Source organism: Gymnogyps californianus, chromosome 1, assembly GCF_018139145.2.
Source record: "Gymnogyps californianus isolate 813 chromosome 1, ASM1813914v2, whole genome shotgun sequence".
Lineage (NCBI taxonomy): Eukaryota > Metazoa > Chordata > Aves > Accipitriformes > Cathartidae > Gymnogyps > Gymnogyps californianus.
In genome coordinates, this window is record NC_059471.1 from 122,807,101 (window position 1) to 122,829,934 (window position 22,834).

General features: G+C 37.9%; 1 protein-coding gene across 2 annotated transcripts in view; it reads right to left on the reverse strand.

The window, feature by feature from the left end:
* Window positions 1–6,268: 6,268 nt before the first annotated feature.
* The window catches only part of ALCAM (activated leukocyte cell adhesion molecule), a 124,939-nt gene continuing 108,373 nt past the window's right edge, over window positions 6,269–22,834 (reverse strand). The window contains exons 9-16 of one of the 2 annotated variants that reach the window (XM_050909536.1): window positions 21,554–21,666; window positions 20,511–20,646; window positions 20,302–20,435; window positions 18,679–18,811; window positions 17,914–17,952; window positions 17,490–17,607; window positions 10,384–10,498; window positions 6,269–8,570 (exon numbers count right to left, since the gene is read on the reverse strand). In XM_050909536.1, coding sequence (XP_050765493.1) covers window positions 10,411–10,498; window positions 17,490–17,607; window positions 17,914–17,952; window positions 18,679–18,811; window positions 20,302–20,435; window positions 20,511–20,646; window positions 21,554–21,666 — 761 coding nt within the window. In that variant the 3' untranslated portion in view covers window positions 6,269–8,570; window positions 10,384–10,410. Of the gene's footprint in view, window positions 8,571–10,383; window positions 10,499–17,343; window positions 17,403–17,489; window positions 17,608–17,913; window positions 17,953–18,678; window positions 18,812–20,301; window positions 20,436–20,510; window positions 20,647–21,553; window positions 21,667–22,834 lie in introns of those variants that run through there. The other variant, XM_050909545.1, reaches the window with a different exon arrangement.

Sequence of the window (22,834 nt, forward strand, 5' to 3'; positions counted from 1 at the left end):
ATGGAAAGTAAGACAAAGATCAGATGAAGAACAAAGGAGGGCAGATTTTCCAGCAGTAAGGGTATGAAGTTTTACAGATGGTAGTGTAGCTGTCCCACCAGCCCAAGGCCACCAGGATGCCAGAGGGAAACCTTGGGGCAACTCGCTGGACTACCCGTCAGGTCTGCTTTGGAAAGGCCTGGTGTGGGAGGGTAGAGCCAAGAGGGATAACTTGCACCTTAATGTTAAGTGCTGTGGGGAGAGAAGGGTGACAGATTTGTATTTCAGTAGCAGTTGTGTGTAGTTAATAGGATTTAACAGTGATAAACAGTAGCTTTGTAGCTGTGTGTAATAGCAAGACAAATAATCTAAATTGATAACAGTAGTCTGTTTATTCGTTAATGAGGTTATTTGATTTATTAATTATTAGTAATATGTTGATTAATCAGTATAGTCCCCATCAGTTATGTCTCAAGCCTGCAATGTAAAGGAGGAGAGTCAGACCCTGAGGCAACAACCTAGCAGGTAATTCTTCTGAAATTGGACCTTGCGTGACTGTGTCTCTGTAGAACCCAAGACAGCAAGGAAGTGCTGTAAACATATTTTAAATATCAGTCTGATTCCTCCTCTGCTTAGGCTGTCTTCCATAGTAGTCTGTAATCTTTTGAATTCCTCCTTCAAGGTGACGTATTTAATTTAAAAGCTCTTATTCTCAGTTGTAGCTCATTAGTTCCTACATGGTCAAAATTGTCTTGGTCTCTCCTATGTCCTGGTAAATATTTTGGTTCTAGTTAGTTTCAGATTATGCTACCTGTTTCGGAGCAGGGGAGTTTGCAAATTTTTGCTTGGAACTTTATAATCGGCTTTCCAAGTCTCTTTGGATACTTTATAGCTGCCATTGCAGACAGGGTTTTTTTCTGGGTAGCCTGTTATTTTTCCTTCCTGTGAAATTTACAGATGTTGTTTTAGTTTCTTTTTGAGAAAATTCTCATTCCTGACTTTTAATTTCCTTTGAATCTTTTCTAATGATTCTTGGTCAGCTTTAATGTCTTATGAGTAATTTCATTATTTGTTCCATCTTGGTTCCTCGGTTCCTGACAGTTTCTCTCTTACCACCTCTGTCCTGCTGTGTTAGTTTTTGCATTAGCCAGAATTTAGTGTTTTACCCATGTGGATGAGCATCAGTAATACATAATAGGTGTGCTATTTATGATATCTTCACACCAAAATTCTCTTCAGGATGGTGGAAACAGAGAGGCTGTTTTCCCACTTAGAAATTCTCTCGCCTTTGCTGTTTACTATAGCCACGTTTCTTTGGCCATGTCTCTTCCATATGCCCAGCCAGCAACAAATGCCCATGCCTCCTATTTCAAGTGGATTTATTAGGGATGGTGAGAAATGCATTTTTATGCTGGATTACTTATTATACACGTCTTGTGTCAAGATCTAGTTGGATGAAAGAACTGAGTGCATTAAAATATCATTTGAGAAGGGTTTATTAGTTAATAATACCTTGAAACGCACTTGAATAATTTTCCTCATGTAAATTTATGTAAATGTTTTTGCATTGAAAGCTGAATTATTATAATAAAGGCAGTATTATGTATAGTGAGGAAGCTGAGCTGTTTGGGTTTGGTCACCGTATCTCTTAGAGTTGAAGAGGCTCATCCTGTCCAGCCTGATTATTTTCACAGATCACAAGAAAGTTTTTTCTTTCAGTTCATCTCTGAACTCTGAGTTGAATTGTACTGATTGGAGAAATGCAAATCTTTAAAAAGCTCTCTTGGTACCTGCTACTATGTTGAGGCTGGATTAGTGCTTCAACAAGTTCTGCTGGTTCAGCCATTAGACCTTCCTTAGAACTTTGGAAACAAATATATCCTGCTTAATGCCAACTCTTTGCACGCTTTCTGTAATGGTTAAAGTTACTTTTCAGCGTTTAAATCTCTGTCCTACTGCAACTGGAACTAGATGGATTTGTTAATTATTATTTGTTGAATTTACCTCTGCCCAATATCAGAGATTGCTCCCTCTCTGGAGCTATATGAAGAGATTTGATGGCTTCCTCCACTGGAGCTAAAGATGGCCACTAAGAGTAGCAGCTTTATAAAGGATAGCTCTGACTGCCTTGGGATCCAGATCCACTCTTGGTGATAGCTATTAGCACCTTTTAGCTAGTGTAAATGTAGAAAAGCATATACATAATGAGGAGAGAGCAAATGTTTGAATAAGGACTCCACGGAGAGCAGTAGAGATAGCATTAGGATGGAGCACTGCACCTAAGGACTACATCCTTGGAGGGCAGTGAGGACAGCAACATTCCCATCTCAGCTTCTTTTTTTGCCCCCCCCCTTTTTTTTTAAAGATTTACACTTGAAAAAGATTTAGCTGTTGCTAAAGATAGATAACTTTTAGTGAGTTATGCTCCTCTTTACTGGCAATTTCACTCTTCCATTCTCTCCCTCACCCCTTTTTTGAAGGACCAAACGATTGATTTTTCAAGCAGAGACAGTGTGAAAAGAGGTTCTTTATCAAGAGCTTCTAACCACTGCTGGCTTTTGTTGCCAAACTTGTACTTCTTACACTTGCCCATAATATGTGTAAAAATTTCGGTGAAAAAACTCTGCTTTTCCACTGTTGTTCCTGATGATACATTTTGGATTAGGAAAATCTGGCACCCAGCACTGTGCAGAAGACACGCAGCAAACCCAGACTGCACTGCAAAATGGATTACTTCAAGGTACAGCAAGTAGGGGTTAGAAAGACATTGCGCATAGAATTGAAACTACTTTATTCCACACACTGGTAATCTTGTTAACTCTAATTTTACCAGAAAGTCTGTCTGATCTGATTTCCATATCCTGTTTCTTTCTGTTTAGTAAGTGCAGTCACTTTGGCCAGTTGTGTTTGCTGCGTGTGTTTACTTTCTTAAATTCATGGAAATGAGTGCAATCTTTCTTTATTTGGAGTAATAAAAACAGAAAGAGCTTTTATCTCAACATCACTGAAATTGAATTTGTGGAAAAATTGTCTATATGAGGTTTTATTTGATTCTTTAATTCATTTCATTTCCTGAATTTAGATTCAATTATGTTCTTCCTTTTAAATGTATTCTGTTGTCCATGCTAGACTAGCTCTTCTTGTGACAGATGCAAATATTAATGAAATCTCGGATCTGGTGTGTAGACATTATTGAACGCTTACAACACAATCTGAATTTGTATTTGCTTTCTAGCTGTGGAGAAAACAAATTGTCATCAGTGATGTACCTATGCAGGTGATTACTTGACTGCTCCGGTGAGAATCTCAGGGGAAAAAAGGGTTAGGATGATGTGGGTTTGAGCTGAGGGAAGCATTGCTCCTGTTCTGGATTTGTAGTTGGCCTCTTTTAATACAAGCTTTATTATATAGAGAGTTTTCCTGAGCAAGGCTGAATGTAGGTTTGTATTGAAAGAGGGACTGCTCTTTCCTAGAAACAGTAAATGGATGGAAATGACTATATTTAAATAGAATTTAATCTGTTACTTCTTAGAGCAATAGGATGTTACTTTCTCCCCTCTGCTCTCTCAAGTCCAGGGCTCGGTAGTATGCAATAAGTCCTTGCATCACAACTACATGGACTGAAATATATGAAAAAAGGTCACATCCTTAAACATAAGACTTGTGCTGGCATTCCAGTACAGAGATTCCTCATGTTATTTATTTAACATTATTTCTGGTTGTATAAGTGACAGAAAAAGGGTTAGCCAAAAAAAAAGAGTAAAAGGCTTAGGCACATTGGTGCTATGGTATAATGTTATGGTATTACAGCTGAGCCTTTGTAGTGTGGATTAGATTTTGTGCAATTTTTCCAAAATGGGGAGACTCCAAGGGATTCCAGAACAATGGATATGAACATGTAGAAGCCTAAGCATGGGAAGTTGGGTATATTTCTATTTTTTTTTTCTTGTTTCACAGTCCATTTTATGTTTCTAGTTGTGTTAAACTGCTGGTATTTATCTCAAGGTGCTCTGGCATTTCTGAACTAAACGTCCTACAAATAAACAAATGATGGCGAGGGCAGCAGAGAATCAATCTATACAGAACAGGAGATGCGAAAATGAACACTGGGACAAGGAACAGAGGACGATAGAAGCCTTAGCTGTATCACCAGGTGGAACACGAGAACAGCCAACACATTTGGGGGGTGGGTGTGTGATGAGAGAGGTACAATACTGTTTTCTCACTAAGGAACAAGATTTCCTAATAATTTGTCAGGCTCTACCTTTTTCAAGCTGAAATTCATTACTACATCAAAGTGAGTGCCTTGCTGCTAACAGAATAAATGTCTCTATTAAGAATGTAAATGAGAAAAATGTATGAATTACAGGACATTTAAAGAACTGTGAGTGGCTGGGTGGATGGAGTTAGTCTTATTTTAAAAATTGACTTTGACATACTTTGATAATAATTAATAAGTAATAAGCTTAGTTTCTGATTCTCCGATAATTTGAAATGTAGCAAATCGTTATTAGAAGTGTGTGCTGCATTACGCATGAAGCATACACAGTTAAGGTGTGTGGTGGGTTGGTTGGTTTGCAACCTGTCTGCCTCCCTTCCTACCCTCCCACTGTAGTGAGGCGGTGCCCTCGCTCCCTGGCAGACCACCACGAGGGAAGGCTGACGTCAGCCTTGCTCAGCTCTGAATTATGCCAGCCTGAGGATGCTACCCTTTTCCAGAAGAGTGTGGCAGCCCTTCAGGGGACAGGAGGAGCACGTGACTAGAAGTTATGTACCTCCTGTGTTCCCGCCATCTTCTTCTGCTTGGAGGAGAAATCTGTTTGAAAAACTTGTATTGGGCAATTCTTGGAAACAGACACCTGGATGGCAATGCGTTCTTGTCAAAAGAAAAACCCAGAAAACATTTGCACAGATGTGGTTGACACAGGAGGTCATGATCTCATTTCATATGTCACTGCTTAATCTTAGCTGAGATAATTACATACATATGGCTGTCTAAACATGAAGTCAACAGGAAGGTATCCAGCTACATGTGGTAGTACAAGTAAATCAGATTTAACTGCAACAGCCAGCAGCTCAGGGTATTAGGTGAATATCGGATGTTCCCTGAAGAAATTTATCTTAAAAAAAGACAACAAATTTACATTTATTCATTTTTTTGTCTGTCTCTATGGGCTGATACCAGTATGGATAAAACTCATGTTAGTATCTCATAATGTTCAAGTAATAATCAATATAGAATTTAGAATTATTTATATATATATTTCAAAATATGACAGAATGAAAACTCTGTGTCCAGGAAAAGGTGTAACATATTGCCTAAACCACCTGTAGTGCTGTGTTGATGCTGGCAAGTCATGGATACTATACAGATGATCAGGTGTGGATCGTTTGTTTTACTGGCAAGCAGTCTGGGAAGCATTTAACACTAGTAAGGCTCTGACCAGCTGCTAGCCCCCACAGCGCAGTAGCTGTAGGTGTGGTAAAGCCCTAGAACTGAGGCTGTTCTGTAGCACTCAGAACCAGCGCAAAATGTCCCTGAGGCTTTGCCTTTCGTTGTGTTGACCCTAACTACTTATTTTTTTTCAGAAGGCCTCACCTTCTGGCTGCACCATTATCACGTTCCCCTGCGAGTGTTTTAATAGTGGCTCATAGCCACTGCAGTACAGCTAGTTTTGGTTTTATTGCTTCTGGGGACTTAGTTGCTTGGGAAGCCCGTGGGGTGTTTCTGCACGATGCTGCCTTTGCAGCATGCAGACAAACCTGTTGGTTTGTTCCAAGCTCAGTGGCAGTTTCCTGTACAGCCATGAACTGACACCACAAACTATCTTAATTTCCCAACCTTAAAACAAGAGGATCAGCTTTCTCCCGCTCCCTGTTGTCATGCTTTTAAACCATTTGCGAGCGGGGATTTTTTTTCTTCCTGCGTGTAGTAACCTGAAGTTGAACCCTGGAGTGGTGGACAAAATCAGATTTGAACAGGCCCCCTAAGATCCATTACCAGGGTATTTTTTTTTTAACCAGGTCACAAGTGGAGACCTGCGTGATCAGCTTTGGGAAGGTTTATCTCTGAGTGAGTTCTTATGCTCTCTAGGTCCTGACCCTCTGGTCCCCGAGAAGGCCCATACACCCACACCGAGCTCCCCAGGCTTCGAGGGACTTTTCGTCCCAGCCAGACTCTACGGAGGCTCATTTGCAGGTTTAGAGTCAGCAACAGAGCGAGCTCTAGGTAAGTGCCCTCCCTCGTGTTCATACGTGTTCTTGTAAACTGAGATTTCAGACAAGCGAGTGAAGACATACTTCAGTTTTATTGTTGTTTAGGCATGGATAGAAACATTAATTCTTTTGCACTCTTGGTTCTTGAAACGTGCCTATAGTGAACTCGGAGCAGTGAAAAACCCAACTCCTAGGATTGACGATTTAAAGTGCATAGGAGATCTAGCAGAATCCCAAAAGGTGAGGAGTAGTTGTTATTCCTTTTTCGTAGCTGTGGAAGTTGAAGGACTTTTTTTCTTCTGCTCTCCCCCGTCTTCGCCAGACAGTGGTACGAAAATTTTCAGCCCTTCCCTATGCTTTCCCTTAACGATCTTTGGAGGTTTCTTCTCTGTATTTAAGAACTATTTGTAGTGTTATAAACAAAGACAGGTGATGTTTGCACACTCCTTCACAGGACTCTGTTACAACTTTTCCTGTTTAGAGTCACGCTCACTGCGTTTGTTTTTTTTTTTAAAAATGTGTATCACTTGGCAGTGTTCTCGCACCAAAAGAAAAAGATATATTTGTATATAAAGTAACTTTTTTGTGTGTTCACGTTTTATTTTGGAAAAACAGGTGTTTAAAAATTTTAGAATTTTTTTTAACAAAATTCTAAAAAGAAAAAAATCACAATATTTACAGAGATAACAGAATGGCTTAGCCATGCAAAACAAATTACTTTGGTTTTTCCCCCATTTTACTTTGGTTTAAATATTGACCAAGATTATAATTTTTTCTTTTTGCCAAATAAAACAGTAACAAATCAAAGTTTAGAGGCATGTAACAGAATTTCCCTCTAATATTTTATACAGCATAGAGTTTATAGGACATCTTATGTATTTAATCCATGCCAATGCACTACAGGAAGCTTTTATTAAGACATCAGTCACTACTGCCCAGACATTTAACATTTTACAAATTTACAAGTAACAGTGTTTTCTTCCCCCTAAATAATGCAAAAGTGGCAAAATACATTTCCTAACGTCCGTCTTTTCATTTATTTATTTATTTATTTTTGCCTACCAGTCTATAAAAACTTACTTTTTCCCTGGATATTTGTAAATGGAAACCTGATGTTCTGCTTACTCTACTGTTCCTCCCCATCAAAGCTGCCTGTTACCTTCTTCCAGAAACTAACCTTCCACGTAAGATGAAACTTCTCTCCCTTAAGTACAACTTTTTATTGGCCATTTACCCCAAAACGTTTTCTTATCAGTACCATTCTAAAAATTCCCTCAAGCATAAAACATGTTTATAAAGTTACAAACTTGAATGTAACTAAAGATACATAGACATTTCATTGTTACAATTATATGTACTGTCTGATAAATTAGGTACCAGTTAAAAACACTAAAATTATCTCAAGGTGCATTCAATATCTGTAGCATAGTTAACAAAAACACACAAAAAATATATATATATATTCTATTTTTGTGGAAAAAAAAATGCAGCTTTGATATGACCACTTTTTTAAAAAAGTTTCCAATTCTGACTGGTATCTTTTTGAAATGAAGAAAAGGTACAGTACTTTAAGGCAGCGGATAACATAAAGGAATCAAAATTAATCCAGAATTCCAGTTCCTTATCCTAATTCTAACATGAAAGACGACTGATAACGTATCAATAAATGTGTGTCTTGCTCTAGAAGAAAAGGATTATTAGCCACCATCTGTACGTAGGCTAGGCATTTTTCATTGTGTTCCTTGCTCAATATCCAGACTTCTTCATGGAAACTCTTTAGTCCCTTTCTGGCTGTTTAGCTTTGCATGGTTTTTTAAATGTTCACTTTTGTTAACAATTTAGTTTACTCTTGTCACAGCTGTCACCCTTCCTCTTTACTGTGATTTCAAAGAATGAAAAAGGAGATTGACATTTTCCTTTAAGACAGTCTTACACTCTAGGTACTTGCTACAAAGCAGAGGCTTCACTGATAACAATCAGAATTAGACATGTACCTGCTCAAAGGGTGTCATAAAAACAATTGAAATAAAACCATTACACTATACATCAGATTAACAGCAACTCCCAGAACAAAGCCTTACAGTGTATAAAAATAGCTACGTAAAAAATTTACATAAAGGCAAACAAAAAGAAATCTTCAGTGCAGACATTTACAAAAAAATATTTCAAACAGAACACAACATGGTGACCTATTATCATGGCTGTTGCCAAAATTAGTTTGTGGGTTTTTTTTAGCTTGAGATAATTGTGTCTAAAATCCTTTGAAAACTTGGTAGTATGATCTGTTTAATACTTGAACCATGAATAGCTGTCACTTCTTTGTATATGTTTAAATACAATCCACGCTCATGCTTCAATTGGCCTATATGTATTCTCTGAAAATACGAAACATAAAGCCAGTTAAACATTTTAAAATATGTCAACCAACATATCTACTCAGTATCTAACCTTCAAATAAACAGCTACATGAATAGTACTTTCTTCTGCTGCTCAATGATGAGAATATTTTCTTTCACGATAAGAATAGTTGTTGCAATATTGTTCTTGGTAAATCCAGTAAGTTTATCTGGTAAGTAATGGATATATGTCCATTTCATTTATGTAGATCTACTGATCTGAAGAAATAAAATAATTAGAGTAGAAGATTGCATTGAAGGCACATGATGTTATTGAACTCCTATGTTCAATAAATACCTCCAGCTAACTTCAGCTCCATCTAATCACCTCAATATTGCAATGTTGCAGAAGGTACCAGGTCCAGAAAAAACCATACAAAACAAGCCCTAACCAAAAAGATTAGAGAATTTTCCCATAGAATTGCGGTAGAAATGCTGGGTATGTACACTGCAACTTTTTTGAAATCCAAATTTACTTATTTTCCACTTTTAAATCATTCATAGGGCATAATTTTGGTATTCCTAATTCCCTTTTCCAAACTAGTAAAACAGTGATATTGCTAGCAGAGTGCATACAGCAATGCTGCATCTCTTTATATACTATATAATCACTCTATATAATTCAGTGAATTCTGAATATTTAGTGTGAAAATAGTGCCTCGTACTTTAAAATTTCAGACAATACTAACATTGAAATTATTAATAAGCAAAGCTGTCTTCATTTAAATGAGAAACTTTTTTATCTAAATATGAAATGTCATAATTCCACTATATGCTTTAAAACCCTGCTACCTCAAGTAGGTATCCAATGCTATTTACTTAAGATCACTGAAAGGCAGGGCTGCCTACAGCTTTCCTGTTGAGGAACTCACAACGCAGCACCACTGGACATCTACTATTCTCATTTTTAAGAACAGTTGATGACTAACTCGGGAAACCTCTATATGGTTAGCTGGTTTCCACACTCTTGTGCTACCACAATGTTAATTTAAAATGGCCTTAGTTGGCCAGAAAAATGGTCTAAACCCCTACTTTGGGTACTAAGAGGAGAGATGCAGCAGTGGCATATATATATGTAGCAGTGGTGTATATATATGTGAACACCGGGTGGTGCTGTTGGTGCTTTCTAGTGCTCCTGTCATTCCTAACAGAACTTCTGCATCTACCTAATTATTTGTATACGATTTATTTTATACAGATCCCAGTTGGGGAAACTTTCATACCTGTTACTAACTTAATATACAGTGTCTCTTTCCAGGACAAAATCGATAGTAGTATAAGTATGTGAAATCTTGAGTAAAAGAATGGGTTTTTTTCTAAGAAAAGTTTCATGCCTTTTGCAGTGATGATGAATAAAGCTGGCCAAGGACTTAGAAACTGTTGCTTTCAGTAAGGGAAGAAGGTTCCTGTGAACATTTCAAGTCATAACTCAAAACCTTCTAAACTATACCTAAACATACTCTTCATATACATACATATACACACACACACGTGTATACCACAGTGATACGTTATACAAATTTGTATTTTCATTTCCCCAAGTCCATGCATTAAAATAAAGCCAAGTACTAAGTTATGTCTAAATGTCAGGCTTCTTTAATATGTGCTTATGCAGGTATGAACTCTTAACTGGCCAGGGGCTTGAGTCTGTCTGTTGTAACGCTACACCACTCAAAATCACTCCACTGCCTAACCTCTGAAAGGTGAGCAACAGACTCCAAGCTACCACTGTGATCACTAGAGAGAAATAGTGGACAAAGAGATGTTAAATGCTGCAATATGAACCACTTACCTGGAATGATGACTGACACATTTTCTCTTAAGTTTCAGATTTATGATTGTTTTCTTCTAGTTTTTTGTTTTCTTCTATATTTCCAAGATCTTTGTCTACATGTTTTGATGCTGTCCTATAATGAAAAAGTAAGGTCATTTTTGCATGTCTACAGCATTTTGTTCCATCCTCACATTAACGACACTGTCTCCTCCCCTCTCATTAAAACAGAAAACTCTTACAGTTCTGTTCTGAGCAGAGCAATAGGCTTGCATATGTCTGTAAACAGGCCAATAGCACCAGTTCCCCCACTGGCGTTAGTACCACAGGAAGTATTGCAGTAGGGCTGTGTATGTTTGATTTCTTTCTTGAGGAATTCAGAATTATTCTGAGCTAGCAGACATTCAGTAAGGTTAAACCAGTTGTGCAGATCCATGTTTCTTGACAAATTAATTGTGTAGCTTGTTTCAATAAACAAGAGTTTGCTTTAAGGCGTACTAAAACGTTACAAGCGTGGCTAAGATATCTTGATCAACATAGCAATCTTTTGTGTACTTGTAGTAATTGACTTTCAGAGCCCGTGCCAAACGGAAGCTCTTTAAATGTGAAGAAATTAATGAAAATTCTGGCAACACCGGAAAAAACCCGCTCTGGCTTCTAGATCTGTGCTAGCTATGACTGACAAGCTTTGGGTAAAGAAGAGGTTTTGTAAATGTTTGAGGGGGGGAAAAAAAGAGGTATGCCTCATTTAAAATAGCAGGTCTTCCTTAATGCAAGTAGTGGAGGTGAATTAATGAGTTAAGTGCTTAGTTTAGCTTAGCACAATAAAACCACTACGCCATTCATTTAATGTGTGAGAAGCCCCACTGTCTGCCAAGGTGAAAGATCCCTGCAGTGCTGCGATAACATTTTGAAGGCCGCAATTTTTAAAATGTAAATGGGCAAACGCGTTTGAGTGGGACAAAGTTAAATCCCTTGTGTCAAAGCAGATTATCGTATATGCATTTTCTCTACGGATAATTTGTTTCCCCTAGAGAAAAGTAACGTCTGTTGTGACAGATTCATGCATATGCTCACCCTTGCTTCAGGGTAAAGACCCATAGTGACACTGACTTGCAAAATACAATGAAGACACAGGTTAGCAAGATAGTGTGACATGTCACGCTGACACCATGCAGGTATGTACCTCCCAAAACCGCTGATCTGAATTTTTGCTAGCGGAGTGTTTCTGTGCCCATCCTCCATCTGAGCAAAGGCCGCTAGCAGTGGCTAAGCACTACGTGTGCCCTGAGTTGAAGTAGCCTTGAACAGTACTGTTAAGAGAGTAGAGTTTAGTCCTTGTCTCAGAAGAGCTTCTGATGGGGTGCAAATGCACCTAACCCTCAGTGCCTCCGGGAGGGCTGCTGAAATGCTGCTCTCTGGGCTGGGGAGCTGCGTTTGAGGTGGAGTGCCAGGGGGGCATGGGATTCTGGGCCCCAAATCCCACAGATTATACTGAATGGGACCATTCTAAAATCTTTTTGGTTTTAGAGTAGGTTATTTCCTGAGTGGCTATAAGTTTTAATGCTTCAAAGCTGCATTTACCTTTTACTATTGGTTTTCTGTTATGGCCTCTGTTATGTTTGTGTGGCTGACAGGAAGGTGTCTGTGCTGAAAACCCACTTACTGCAAAGATCTGAACTCCTGCTTATCGCAGGCAAATTTAATTTTTAAAATGAAGAGATTGTATCACAAAGTAACTTGCTCTACAGTGGTATATTTCTATTGTGCAGTAACTTTCTACTTTCTTCTGGTATTCAAAACCTGAAACACATGATGTGCATAGAAGGAAAGGATGTGAGATGCAATGAGGAAGAACATTCAGTGCTTTAGTAGAGATTGACCTTCTGTGATCTTAATAACCTTTCACAAATCTCTTTAATCCTAGTAAAAAAGAAACAACCTCCCAAACAAATAAATCCCTTAAAAATTACAAAACTTTTTTTTTTAAATTAAAAAAATGTTTGGTTTAGGTAGAGCACAGGATTGGGCTTGTCATGTGGCTAATGAGTCTTTTGCATAAATAAGAAGTCTTACAAAATTGGAGACAGTAGGGAAAGAGATGAAAAGCTGAAAGAATCTGGACTCGGGCAATTACCTGAGCTGAAACGAGCTGGAGGTGAGAAAGCAGTATCATGCACGTCTGCCCTCATGTAACTGCTTATGTCTGCTCTTGGAGACAAGAGAGCGGACTGGACAGACTATTGGCATGGCTCAGTGTGATCCTTTTTTTGGCCTCTTATCAAGAGTTTTACAGTGCCCAAAGCAAACTGACACTTAACAGCAGAGGGAACTGTAACTAGCATTACTGGTCTCTGATTAGGTTAAAATTATTCGATGACTACACCTGCAAGATTCTGCAATGCGATCAGGTTTTGATTTTTAAAGTGTTCCATTTTAGTTCTGCATTCAGTGAAACTGTTCCTCTCACTAAATGTCACCTCTATTTTCCTAAAGCCAAAATGGGTGAAAATGGGAGATTTAAAAGGCAGCACTCTGACTTTGAGAGAGGCAGGTGATCCAGAACTCTTTTGGAGGATAGTATATACTGCTTGCTTGAAATGAGAGCAGCAGCAGTTTTTCATGTCTGACAATCAGATGGATTTAGATTCTCAGTGCCCGAGACTGAAATACAGCAGTTTAATTCTGGTGGTTCGGTGATCTTGCTGGCTTTTTTTTTTTTTTTGGTTCCCCAAATACTGATATCTAGGCAGATTGACCACCTCAGCACAAGCAATACTGCTGCCTTTTTTAGTGCTATCTAAATAGTGTTATTAAGAGACAGAAGAGTAATTTTGCACTGTGTTGCAGCAGTGTGATCCATTGGCAGTGCTCTGCCAACAGCAGAGGAACAGGCGACCCTGGCATGGCACCAGTCCTCAGGGCTCGATGGACGTGGCCTGGGTTTGTAACAGAGAAATGGCTCAAAACATGGTTTCGCTTCCTCAGGTGACTTGAGGCACAAGACAAATGGTCCTTAACATTCCACAACAGTTGTTCCTTACTTTTTTTTGTGCATTAACTCCTGTCAGCTTGCTCCATTTGCAACTCAAGAGCGACTTCCTGATGATATCTGAGCAGCTGGGGAACGCGGTTGGAATGGATGGAAATATTCCCGAGGATTTGCCAAAAAGGGCAAGACAGCCCACTTTGCCCAGACCATCTCACGCACATCAACATTACCTACAGCTCCACAAACAAAGCCCACACTTTAGCATGCTCTGGCCATGTCATTCTGAAGAGTGAGAAGTTGGTTGTATGAATATGAGTTTACTTATGTCTCTCAACTGTTTTTTTTTAAATTCATTTGTAAAACATGGATCATTCTGAGCTCTTGCTAAAATTAGGACTCATATTTTACATTTATCTGTGCTTGCTCTTCAGGAAAATGATTATCCTCAGGGAATCCTAATCAAAATCTCTCTGTAAGCAGTACCAAAGTGAGATTTTTAGTTTTCTTTGGAGTGTGTGTGTGTGCTGAGGGGCCGTTATTGTCATGGATTTTGTTTAGATACTGTTCATAGCATTGTTTTCAATATAAAGACCGTTTTCCATCTCAATGGTTTTGCCTGCTGTAGAGTAAATATAGACTGCACACAGATGACCCAGAAATTGTTGTTGGGTTTTAATTCCTGATTTCTTTTAATCTCATAAGTCTGGGCCTCACCCTCAACACTGTTTAAGGAAGAAAATCTGCAGTGCTCTTTGTCCTTTTTACGCAAGCTTGCGATAATGACGGGTAAGAGAATACACATGGTGTACTTCTGGGTGCTGAAGCAAGAGCCATGAATTTCATTAAAGCTTGCATTACTTTTGAAAGGCATGCTAGACACTCAACTGCGCTGTTGCAAAACATTTTCTAGGAGCTAACAGTCTTATACATCCAAATCTGGATTATCTGCAACCTCTTTCTGTTTACCCCAATCTTGCCTTCCACTTCCTCCAATTATTTTCAAATGTCCATCAGCAGGAAAAAAGGCAGAGATACTAGAAAAATATTCCAGTCATCAAGAAACAAGTGACCATTTTTTAATGCATGCCACTTTCACAGAAGATCTGTGACATGAACTGACATTTTCAGAGATGTTTGTAACTTTGTCTTTTCTCTGGAAGGGAATTGCACGAAAACCAATACAAATGGTGAGTCTTGTTCAAAGCACACAGCAAGTTTCCTACATATTTGACCTGCCACGTTTGGATTCGTATGCTTATTTCCTATAAAGTATCAGAAAAGCAGAATTGTTATGCTTCAAGTGTTCAGTTTCAGAGATACTAGTAATGTTCTTGATTACTGTGACCTAAGAAGAATTTCAAGAGTTTGATGTGCTCTTGAGTATGAACAATCTTAAGACTGCTGCTGTGCTTCAATTTGCCCAGCTGAATTTTCCTTCACTGCATTTTAAACCACTTTAACCTTGATCTAGCCTCACGTGACTTGAGATTTGTGCACCTCCAAACCCAAGAAGCACAAATGGGACAAAGGTCCAATCTACGTGCAAAACTTCCATGCCTAGAGAACAGGGATACAGGGTGCATTATTTTCTTTCTAAATCTTTAATTTCTGCTGTACTCTCAGCTGTTTCAGGCAAGGTGAAAATTTCATATATGAAGAATTTACTGAAGACGGGTGTCCTAGAATCACTCAGGTCTAACACAAAAATTTTAGAAAGATTCTGAAGTGCTAAGTTATATTCTGTTCGGTGCAAATTAGTTTAAAATATCCTGTTTGGAAAAAGGAGAAATCTGCAGAAAACAAATCTTTGGCCTTCTGCTCAGATGAAGGAGAAACATGGCATGCTGGGGTAGGTAGCCTCAACTCTTTATTCAAGAGGGGGCTGGTTGCAGAATGTGGAATACAGATGAGTCCCTGATTTATGGGATAATATTCATAGTGAAAAGAATATGTGGTAATAATCAGCTTCTGCATCAAGTGGAGCTGAGGCAGTGAATAACTATATAAGTGATTTATTGTGAATATATTCCAAGGCTACAAGTATAATTCGTACTTAGTGTGAATCGACAAGACAATAGAAGATTATACAAACCACAACACCAATAATGAAAAAAAGTAATGTTTTTCTTGCCTCGGCAGACTTGGAAAGTTCTGTGCTGCTGCCTTCTCAGACTTTCCTTTGGCGTCACTTTGGGGATAGAGATTAGGTGAGTTACTGTTCAAGGGTGGGTTCAAAAAATAACTACTAACTGTTGGCCTGCATGGAGATGGAGGGGTTGTGATTAGACACAGGTTGTGTCTAAAGGTGTAAGGTGCTTTTTGCAAGGTCTACTTTGATTTCATAATGAAAACTGTTAGAATAGGTACTGACACTCTGCTTGCTCTTGCAGGTATGGCGTGCAGAAAGCAGGGAGGATAACAACAGATCAACTTAAATACATGCTGAGAACAGGAGATTGTCAGTGATGATGCATCAATTAAGGGTTTCAGAGGCCAGCAACCATGTATCAAATATGGAGACTATTATTTAACTATAAAGGGATTTTTATTTTGTTCCCAGTGAACCTGTCTAATCAATTCTAGCTCTAATTTTTACTCTAAGCTTGTAGAAGAGAAGTTGAGCGTGAGGAAAAGAAATGTCCATTTAGAATATGCTGTACCTATCTTTGAAGCTGAAAACATTATCTTAAGTAATAAACTCATCTCAGCAAAGGACACGCTATATTCTACGATTCTTGTTAGCTCTCCCCACACTACATAATGGTACAAGAAAAGATACTTTACCTTCTCTGCCCTCCTTATACCCAAACCACCTCTTCAAAAAAAAACCAAACCAGTGAACCACAGTTTCATGATTCCACATTCTCATATTCAAAAAGGAAAGACAAAAGAAAATTATTCTAGACATTATTATCCTAGTAGCAAAGTGTGGGAGGAGGAGCTCAACGTTATTATTACGTTTTAGTTTCTACCAAAAGAAGCATAAGCTTTGCAAATAATTTTTTTTTTTCCTGTATAATATCTGAATGTGGTTCTGTGCTTGGGTAATTTATAGCAATTCTTTATTTGAAAAACTTCCAAAACCTGCTCAGTTATGGCTGGAGTAAAATCCTTCTGTATTATCCAAAAAAGAGTATTTTCAAGCAGATGGAGAATTCCTTGTTGTACTTTCACATCAATGAAAACACATTTGTTCATAGTAAAATCCCACTGGTATATTTTAGATCTCATTTGATCTAATTTTAATGAAAGGTCATAGAAAGAACAACTGAACTTTAAGATTGCTTCTATACCTGTACTGATTTGTGCATGTTATACATAACTACCTTAATCTTCCCTGTTAAGAAGCAGCTGTAAGGAACCCTTCAGAGAGCAAGCCTGCCCTCAGTTCTCCCTGGAGACAAATGTATGGAGATAAGGCCAAATGGCATACAGTCATGGCCACCTTTAAAAGGATGGAGAAACACGGTTACTTTTTGAGATCAGCCAGTTGATTTTTCTAAAGTGAGCCTGTGTGATAACAAAGAAACTTGAAAGGAAGCAGGCCTCACTGGCAAATCCTGTTCTATGCCTAGGATGGCTACAACACATTGATTTGGATTTTCTAGCTTCTAGATTTTCAGCAACACAAGGTCTATCTATCAATTTTACTTCAGAGATCTCAAAGTATATATGAACAAATGAATTAAGGATCTCTCTCTTCTCCCTGAGATGGTTTAGACTTTTCTGTAATTTATTCCATTTTTAAAGCAAACGAGCTACCCAACTTCTAAAGGAAGACCGTTTCTAGTACCAGTAAAGCCACACAGAGGTAACATCCCACAATTAAGTAACAGGTACTATATTTAAATGCAAGAATCAGCACAGACTTAGCTGTCAGGAAAGAGAACCTCATTACAGGTGATGATCTATGAAAAGTCTTGGAACACCATCTCCAGGAGATGAGTCCTGTTAAGCATTAGGACAAGCTGATCAGAGGTTCCAAGTTTCCTTTCTCTATTAAATGCACCTACTGTAACAACTTTTCCCCACTTAGACTACTGGAATGCTGCAGGAAGGAAAACAGGTAAACATACTAAATTGAAAAAAGAATAATGATAAGCAGAAATGTATCAAGTTTTCCATAAATTCTTACTTTGATTTCTTCACATAGAGCCAGTAGACAACACCTGCAACCAGAGCAGCCAGCAGAAGACCGACTACAATCCCCACTATTAGCTTTGCCTGGTCATTAACCTTTTCGCTATTGTCACCTGAAGCAAAGAAGAAAAGTTAATGAGGTGACCTATGATAAAGTAAAGCACTACACCATTTCTAAAGAATTTCCATCAGAAACAAGAAAAGGGGTCAGAAAGTCAAAATTAAAAAAAAAAGTAGGCATTGTTCTTAAAAACACATTTAAAGCTTCAAGAAAGTCACATTCTTAGTCAATCATGGCATCAGCTATTTTAAATCAGGTCCAACTTGGAGGGACTGTGGAAATTGTTCAGTGACACTACATAGGTCTTGAACTGAGACAATCAACAGAAAGGGTTATGGAGATAGAAAACCATACATACCATTTCTATCCTCTGGCTCATCGTATTCTGGAATACTTACTGAAATGAAAAATGTTAAAATTAAAGACAAAATGTGTTACACCTGACCATCACCTTTAATTGCCTATTTACAGCAATGACAGAAACACTGAAACTTAATGCAGCATTTGCCAAACAACAAGGTAATTAATCTTATCTTTAAGCAGAAGTCTTTCCTTTGTAACTATAATATATCCAATTGAAGAATCTTATTCAAAACCTGTAATATTAATCTCAGAAATATTTCTGACTGAGTATTTCTGTGCTACTCTTCCACAAACTGTAGCTTCTCACCACCCTTCATCATTGAAAAGTGACATTTGATTAAAGCCCAGTATGGCTGAGTTCTGTTCTGAGTCAAGACATGCCAGTAATAATAAACTGGAATTTGGGGACTAAAAGATGATATTAGTTTAGTAATAAATAAAGACTTTTGACTCATGAATAACATATTATTTTGCAATATTTTTGTACTATCATGTTGTAATATTATTTTGTAATATTATTTACTTTTGTAAATAATATATTGCATACATGAGATAGCTAGCCAAGAAAGTCACTTCATCCAGAAAGCTATCAAGGTACTACTGATCCAGAGTGGATTTACAATTGCTTGACTTAAGACAAAAAGGTTAAGTATCTTAGTATCAACATTACTATGCAGACCTACTCTTCATATGAGTGTGAAGCGTGGGTACTTTATGTGAAACTATAACTTTAAGGAAATGGTCTTTAGAAGATACTCACTAGCAGAGACGTTCAGGGAGGTCACAGTCCTTTCTAGCTGATTTTCTGCAATGCAAGTTAAAGTCACATTTTCCTCAGGAGCAATTACAATTTTACTGGAAAATTTTCCATTAACATATTTGGTCTCCTCTGTCTGAAAAGGTAAAAAATGAAGATTAGTATCCTTGGAAAATGCAAAGAACAATACATGCATTACCTGTATTACACATTGAAAACATTCAGAGGGAAATAAATTTCAACTAATATTTCAGTTTTCCAAACAATAGCAATAGAAATAATGCATTATTTTATTATTAAATGGTAATGTGAATATTTGCAAGAAAACACTTTGGCCAAGATACGCAGCTATAGCTACATTTAGTATAGTGTGCACTGTAAGACCACTGATAAAGAGGCATTTTTTAGTAAGTTAACTACATTCTGTATTTGCTTTTGTTTCTTTCGACTATTTAAAAAATATTCCAAGTGACAAAATTCTTAAAGAAAAACCCAAAAACAAACTCCTAACGTCTCATTTCTTTCCATCTTGCTGTTTTTCATTTATGTCTTTATAAGGAAAATAATCACTGTAAGTTTTCCACTTTCTAGCTTTCCAAGTTGTTTCCACACTAAGCATTATTTTGCCAAGCTACATGTATTTAGTAGGACCTGCAGTATCTGTACTGTAATAGTGATGTAAAGTTGTTCCTTAAATTTGCTGTACATCATTCTTAGATTAATACAATGTCCAGAGAAAATTATTTTCAATCATTTATATGGCTTCAAGACAGTTCCTGCCCTATAGCTTCAAGTAAATGGACAAATTTTGACAGCTATACATAATTTCTGTAGGATTAAAGCAAAACCTAATGGAGTAATAAAATCTACAGGAGCACTGTGCACTGTACTTCCAGTCTCTGACTGCTTGTATAGATGTCTCATTTATTTCTCCTGCTAAGGCAAAATGTGGCAATGCTTTGCATGTGATTTGGTAATCAATATGAAAATACTTCCGTTTGCTTATTTTCCAGCTATTTTTCCTGCTGTATATGGGTACTCCTTATTTCTCCCCCAGGATGACTGCATTATGGTTCTGTTTGCAGTGAGAAATAACAGGTATAACCATACAAAACCAACTATAAAAATCAGGATAAAAACTGCAAAGCCCATAAAGAACTATATTGACTGTATTTTCTGACTTGTACTTGCCACATTTCATTACATTTCACCCAGTTAATGCCTACATCAAGTACCCATTTGCTTTCTAATATAAGTTCTATATTTCAATCATTATTTGTAAATTCTTTATGCAATGGCAAAATCACCACATTACCCAGATAAAACGACTAAGTACCTTCACTTAAAAAATGCATATTTCATTTGTAACCTTTTCTTTTTTGTTCCAGGTTTGGCTTGTAGCCAGTGGATCTTCTCTGCCTTCACCTGCTCTATTCGAAAGACCTTTATCATCAGAAATCATCCATGTAAGTATCATGTAGCTACAGCTACCACTTAACCTTCTCTTAGATAAATGAAATAGACTTAGTTTCTTCAATCTCACTAGCTGGAAAATGTTCCTTGATTTTAAATCGCACCCACTATGCACTATCTTTTGGTGAATAAAGTAATAAGAAAGATACTTGCTTTATTTATGATGCTTCCGCTACCAGTAACTGTCCATTGCACTGCTGGTTTGGGGAAACCTTCCACATGGCAGACAATTGTTTTAGACATTTTATTTGTGTTGGTTTTCTTTGTCATTTTGATTTGAGGTTTTCCTACAAGAACAATATTACAGTTAACCATTTTGTTTGAAAAGGACAATTAATAATCATAGCTATCTGCTCCCTTACCTTCCACAATAAGTTTAAGTGTCTTGCTTTTCTTTAACCCTTCCACCTCCTGTAGAGTAGTTTCACAGATGTAGTTTCCAGCATCTTGATACTGAAGACTTGAAAACGACGGACTTGTTTGCATTCTGGTATTGTCCTGATAAAATAAGGAGTTAATCTCTGTGAATTCTAACTCAGAATACATTAACCTCTAAGTTACAAATGTGACTACTATCAACAGAATTTTGTCACATGCTTTGGTAGATTAGAGCCCTACTAAGTGTTCCCCCATTAATAACTACGTTTGAATAGCTGACAGCAACATAACAGCATGAAAAGTGGAAACTACTGGACATTTATAAAAGCCACCTCCCTTCCTCTTGAACAACTTCACTTTCAAATCAAGGGCATGGATGGGATCAGTTATTAGTTCTGAGCTTTTCTAGTAGGCTGGCCAAAACCCCTAGTGGTACAAACTGTTTGAGACACAGACAACTCTCCTCTAGGCCAGGCTTATGAGATCAACGTATGCTACTAAACAACCATCAGGTATCATTATTTTTTAGTTTCCAGCAGTACAGGTTTAATTTAAACCCACCATCTATCATAGCTACCTTTTTCACCAGCCACTGAACACCAGTTGCTAACATCCAATCTCTCAACCTGCCTTGCCCTTTTATTATGTTTACTGGAACCAAGACCAAGCTTGCCTCTGAGAAAACAATTAATGAATCCAAATTCCTCCAAATGGGCTTTCCTTCTTAGAGGGACCTGATTCTCAAAGGGCCTTGTATAGACCATTTCAAAAAAAGTTATATTTGTGTTACAGTAGGCATTACTTCTCTCCATTTGAAAACTGAGCTGACAATTACAGTAACTGATTTTCAGTCATCAACCTGAGTCAGTAGCTCTCATTTTAGCCATATGTGTAAGACCCATTTTAACAATATTCTTTAAAATATGAGCCCAATGAACGACTTCCTTCCTTCCGAAACACTGAAGTAGCAGCAGTAATATGAAGAGGTGAACACTCAGAGGAAGCGTGAAGTAGATGAATTACCGACCTTTATCCAAAACACAGTTGCATTTCTACTAGAAGAAATCGTGCATGACACAGGCAGGGCCTCTCCAATCTGTTTTGTGACTTCTCCGCTAGGAGTAAGCTGCAAATCCAAATCTGGGATAGAAAGAACATTTGTGAAAAGTTAATCTCGGAAAGCCTGGCCCATTTCAAAGCCTTACCAACGAAAGAAAATGTGACTAATTGCTCTCATTAAATTCAAGATTTCATTTCTTCAATAAAATCTAAGTCAATTTTACAAGTAAGGGAGAAGAGAGAATTATTCTAAAATAGGCATTGCAGAACATTCACGGTTTTGCTGTAATTATAGGCTAAAACGAAAAGCAAAAACTCACTAATCACTAGACAAATGGATACCTTTTTTTCACCTTGTACCACTGAAAGAATGACAGAGGAGGTACAGAAGCTGAAGGAGTACTTCGCATAGCAGTATGTGCATCTTGAAAGGGGAAGCACAGACTGCTGTGAGGGTAGCTTGCTATGGGCCAAGTAGAAATGTATCTTCAGGGGAGGACTCATGCAAGTGGGCAGAGATTAACCTAAACAGTAAGTGTGGAGAGGAGAATAAGAGGACAAGGGGTAACTTCCTCCAATCTGATAAAACAAGTTGATTTTTATCCTCAGCATCTGGAGAGGATGAGGTCGGTCAACACAGGGTGCGTGAGACGTGATACTGACTGAAGGGGTGAGGAGTCTGAATTATAGGGTTGGGGGGCCACACATAAGGCCCTTTGATTTATTTGTTTTAATTTCTAACTTAAAAAGCCATTTTTGCGTAACAAACAGTCCAAGCTTTGCCTGACCTGTTTCAGCTCCAGGGAGATTGCAGTCAGTGATAGTTGTGTTTGACACAAGGCAGGGTGGGAGCCAGTAACAGAAAGATCAGGAAACACTGCTCTAGATTTTTCTTGGTGTATGGATTTGGCGGGCTATTGATTTCTTTTTCAAAAAAAAAAAAAAAAAAAAAAAAAAAAAACCCAAAACCTACACTGAAAGAAAAGCAGAGTTTGCCAAGCTGAACCTCTGTTTTGCTTCCCCTCTCACAGTGCCTTGCTTGTAAGCCAAGTTGCCTGGTCGAACGACACTCACAGATGCGCGCGCACACACACACTCTCAAATGGCAAGCACACATGATTTCATCACGAATATAGTACTTGCTGAAAAAGGACTGCAAAACATCCTTTTGGCTTTTAAGCAGAGTTTAAAAAAAGCTTGAGGCAAAATCACAGTTGGTAGAGGACAGGGAAAATGGTGAGTTTTCCTT